The sequence below is a fragment of the Gymnoscopelus microlampas genome (assembly GCF_963454915.1).
Source record: "Gymnoscopelus microlampas genome assembly, chromosome: 20".
Lineage (NCBI taxonomy): Eukaryota > Metazoa > Chordata > Actinopteri > Myctophiformes > Myctophidae > Gymnoscopelus > Gymnoscopelus microlampas.
In genome coordinates, this window is record NC_139957.1 from 46,550,843 (window position 1) to 46,556,051 (window position 5,209).

Below are 5,209 nucleotides of genomic sequence, written 5' to 3' on the forward strand. Positions count from 1 at the left end.
AGCTGTTGATAGACTTTTATTTTTTATTTAACCTTTATTTATACAGCTGACCTCATTGACACATTGAATTCTCATTCTGAAGAGGTAGACCTCATTGGTGGCCATAGCTGAATGGTTAGTGAACCCGCCTAGGGAGCCAGAGGTTGCCCCAGGTTCAATTCCAGGTCAGCATATGTGTTGATGAAATGAAATTTGTCCCTGAGCAAGACTCTTAACCCCTAATTGCTCACAGGTTCTCAATGGAAGCAAGACCGCAAGGACTTTCATGAACGACCTGTTAAAAGGAATTATCCTTATCCTTATTAAGAGAGAACTGGACCTGGTTCAGACAGTATAACACTCAACAAGGTGACAGACAGACAGACAGTTTACCATAAGATGGGGTCGTGGAATAAAACAGTTTGAGATCCTGATATAAATACATTAAACTAATACAGTGATAAATGTAAGTGTGTTTGTTTACATCGCAGCACTTTATTCAACGGCCTTTGTCGCCTTCATGTGGACAGAAGTGGAAGAGTCGTCAATAAATCCCAGTGTTCACTCAGTTCAATGAAATATTAAAAACGAGATGATGACGCAATATGGCGCTAGTTTATATAATATAAGCTATTACAATCTACAAGCTCACAATGAGATGCATTGCTAGCTTGTAGATCTGCTATTTTCGGCGCACCGTCCGCGTCGTAAAACAGAGCATAACATAAACATTAAAATACTTTTATTTTGAAAAGCAGAGCTGAAGCGCTCGCGTTGTGTTCAGTGTGAAGCTTGACGCTAAACGTAGTTTTATTTTGAAGAGAAAGCGGAAGTGCTCACGTGGTTGCTCACGTGTCACTTGACGCATCCTGAGTCAGGATGCCTCCGTTTTTATTCTAGCTATGATCTCTGTCGCCCTCTAGTGGACACAATCAGCAACAGGCCTACAACCATAGAGCTTTTGGAAAGTGATTTAAAGTTATATTTAAACTGTAAAATGTCAAGATTAAAGCCCAGTCAATGAACCCATTGTCTTTAAAGGGTCAATATAACTCATTCATTATAAATTTTGCTCTTATCAGTAGATTAACTCCTATCCTGTGTTTCATTGTGCCCGCAATGCAGGCATAATGAATAACTTTGAGGACTCCTTAGGGGTCCCGGACCCCCTGCAGTAACTCTTATCCTCATAGTGTCTACTCACTAGATGGCGACCAAACAGCAGGTTTCACTGTCACTGAAAGTACGAAAAGTATTGGTATCAAAATGTACTTAAAGTACCAAAAGTAAAAATACTCATTATGCGTCGCATCGCGACGCATTGTGAGCTTGTAGATCGGCTATTTTCAAATGGCCGAAATGTATATAGGGCTGAAGTTGTTAATATTATGTTTTGAAATAATAATCAAAATCTACAAAGTAGATATTGTATGTTAAAGGAGGAGTTCACCCAAATTATTATTATTTTTCTATCAATTGTACACCCCATGAAGCCTTGGATTTATATGGGTTTTTGTGGCATTCTTAAGCCAATAATTTGATGACCGTGTGTATTTCCGGTAGGAGACTCAAAGAATCTACTTTGTGTCTCCTACCGGATACATTAGCCGGTAGGAGACAGGAATCAAATCATTAGTTTAGGAATGCCACAAAAGCACAAATAAATCCATGGATTCAAGGCTTCATGGGGTGTGTAATTGATAGAAAATAAGTACGTTTTTGGGTGAACTACTCCTTTAATACAATATAACTTATATAATTGGTGTGGTTACATTGTGTCTCCCTGCTCTTCTATTGAGTCAAAGGTCACGTCTCACCTAGACACAGGATCTGACACCAATCTTGACCCGATGGTCAAAGATTACATTTATCCCCTGAGCAAGCAGGCAGGCTCTATTCGCTCAATGGAGAAAAAAAAGTCAGCACTTGCACAGGAAACCGGGTTCAAATCCGAGGTACAAGAGGAAAGTTACGTAGAGCAGCTTTAACACACCGTGTCCAGTATCCTATTATATGAATAATATCTACATGAATATGAAACACAAGACACAAAACTGATTTTCCTCTTTTATTTAAAAGCTTTTGTATTTTAAATAAAACAATTTGAATAATAATCACATGAGCAATAACCATTGTAAACAATTTAAACCTTTTTCTTTTTAAGACTCTTCCAGTTCTATAATTGTACATGCCTGCTTGATATAACATCCGGCATTCTTAAACAATAAAAATAATAAAAACTTGACATCACTACCACACTGTGAACTAAACAGCTGACCTCAAACTAATCATTTTGTCCCAAATCTATTATTACATCATTGTATTGTAACATACCGTCTTATCTATACGCAAACAAAAGTTGTGGTAATTCTGGTTTTCTCAACAGGTGGAATTTCTGTCAGATTTAACTTTTCATTTATTAAAACACAATGTATTGTAGTTGGACCATAACTACCGGTATATGAGTTTAAGGCAAAAATCAACTCTTTATCTTCTCTTCTAAGAAAGCACAGAACGTTGAACAGCATTCCTACAGATTATGCCAACATTTCAAAAAACATTTCACCCAGTTCTCCTTTACATCTTTAAGAATAAAACAAATTGTATTTTTTTTTATACCAAGTTTCTGGTAAGGACCAAGTGTACAGTAGAGATTAACACACATTAAATCAACCCTGAACATATGTTTAACATGTGTAAAATGTTTCAAAAAACATTCAAAAGGTTTCATATAGCCAATCTACAAGCTCACAACGTGTTGCATCCTGACGCGTTGTGAGCTTGTAGATCGACTATTTTCAAATAGCCAATGTACAGCATATGGCTATTTAAAGTGTTTACAGTGGTTTAAACCGATTTTGACGCTACTGTATTTTACCAAAATTTAGCTGGGGACCCCCTGGAATCCCCAAAAGGACCCCTGGGGTTCCCTGAACCAACCAACCAACTAAAATAAAGATTGCCTACCAATAAAGCCATTGCATCATTGAACTGTACGTGGCAGATGCATGTAAAGTTGCATAACATTTTTTTGAAAGAAATATATTATTCTAAATAGTTTGTGGGGGGAAAATAATCTCAATTGCACAATGCAATTTTTGACATCATATTTTTTTGGATTGGGAATTTGTGCATTTTCAAAAAATATATATATATGAATCATATAATTTTATCAAGTACCTTGTAGATCTATTATTTTCGTCTTAAATCAATGCCCTATGTTGTTCAAGAGTGTCGCGCAAAAGTCGCGAAAATAGCCGACCTGCGCATGTGCCACAATGCACGTCCATGCGCTGTGGGCTCACCACCACCCGCTCACATTATTCAGGACTCAGCAAAGCCTGCAGACATAAAACTATTCAAATCTCCAAAGACCGTTTTTTTCTTTTTTTTTTAAATACGAAATGTGTTTTTGGACAGAAATGAATTCACAAAAACATGGATTAAAAAAACATTCCTACTCATGTGGGCTTTGGTTAAAGTCCAACTGAAACTGGTTCTTCAACACGGGCCAGGAGGACATGAGGGTTTACAGCTCTTTATTAAAAGGCTGGTGCTGTAGGTGGAACCTAAACCCACGGCAGAGATTTGGGGTTCTGATGCCGAAGTCCTGGAACCACTGATCACCCATGTGTTTGGACTGGTCTTTTTAACTGGTCTTTTAACTGGTATTTTAGTCAAAACACAAACATTTTCGAATCAGTTTAAAAAACGTTTTTCTTTTTTGTATTCAACCTCTTGAGCCCTATAAAATATTTCCAAAAAAATATATCTGATCTACAAGCTCAACATGTCACAACGCAGCAGAGTGTGAGCTTGTAGACAGGCTATTTTATTTTTTATTAAAAAAAATCTATTTTTTTTTTATTTTTAATCTTTGAACATTTTTTGGCCTACAAACATCATCATAGCCAAAATAGTAACGGCCAGGTCGTAATGACTGATTTTACACTTGGTTGAGTGCTGAAAATAGCCGATCTACAAGCTCACAACGCGTCGCAGCGCGACGTGGTGTGAGCTTGTAGATCTGCTATTTTCAGAGCGCAAAACCCGAGCGCAACCCAACATAAAAATGACTTCGGGGATCGTATCGGTTGCATAACAGCCGATACAGACGTTGTGATAAAGTAAATGTATTTTTTTATAATAATGGCCGATGTCGGGGGTCTGAGCCGTACTCTTTTAGGGGGGTCTTCATGCAGACGTGGATGAAGGTAGCAGGGGGCCTTGTTCCTTTAAAGGGATAGTTCACCCAAAAAAAAAACGTTTTTTCCTATGTATTAGTCACCTCATGGAGACTTGAATTCATGGATATTTTTATGTTTTTGTCTCATTCCTAAGACAATAATGTGATGACCAGCGGACCCGGTAGGCAGCGGTTTCCGGTAGGAGACACAAAGGAGACTCTTTTGTGTCTCCTACCGGAACGGCTGCCGGTCATCAAATCCTTGTCTTAGGAATGAGACAAAAACTAAAAAAAAAAACATCCATGAATTCAAGTCTCCATGAGGTGACTCATCCATAGGAGGAAAAAAAGTCATTTAGGGGGTGAACTAGCCCTTTAAAGTGTAGACGGTGTTCCTGTTCCTCATAGTCTAGGAGGTCTTCTTGCAGACGTGGATGAAGTAGCACGGAGCCTTGGCCTGGCCGGGCTTGTAGGCGTCAAAGTCCCCGTAGACGCTGTGCTGCACCTTGCCATGGAAGGCCTCGTTCAGCAGAGACTTGAAGCTGTCCAGCTTGTGAGGGTAGTAGGACAGACGGAATTTACTGAGGACAGAGAGCGCGCACACACACACACACACACACACACACACACACACACACACACACACACACACACACACACACACACACACACACACACACACACACACACACACACACACACACACACACACACACACACACACACACACACACACACACGTTTGTTTCACCCTGAAATAATCATCGTTCAGGTCAGATAACTCACAATATACGTGTGCAAAATGTGGGCAGTGATGGCCTAAAGCATTGGTTCTCAAAGTGGGGTCAGGGGACCCCCAGGGGTCCTTGAGGGGGTTCCAGGGGGTCCCCAGCTAAATGATGGACAGGAACCAAATGGACCCTTATGGGTCTGTAACTCGGAGAGTGTACAAATGGAACCAAATGGGTCCTTATGAGGCTGTAACTCTGAGAGTGTACAAATGGAACCAAATGGACCCGTTACTCTCAGAGTTACATTAACATT

General features: G+C 39.5%; 1 protein-coding gene across 1 annotated transcript in view; it reads right to left on the reverse strand.

The window, feature by feature from the left end:
• Positions 1 to 2,058: 2,058 nt before the first annotated feature.
• LOC311035690 (glycine N-methyltransferase-like) overlaps positions 2,059 to 5,209 on the reverse strand; it is a 28,917-nt gene continuing 25,766 nt past the window's right edge. The window contains exon 6 of the mRNA XM_084044052.1: positions 2,059 to 4,746. Coding sequence (XP_083900178.1) covers positions 4,575 to 4,746 — 172 coding nt within the window. The 3' untranslated portion in view covers positions 2,059 to 4,574. The remainder of the gene's footprint in view (positions 4,747 to 5,209) is intronic.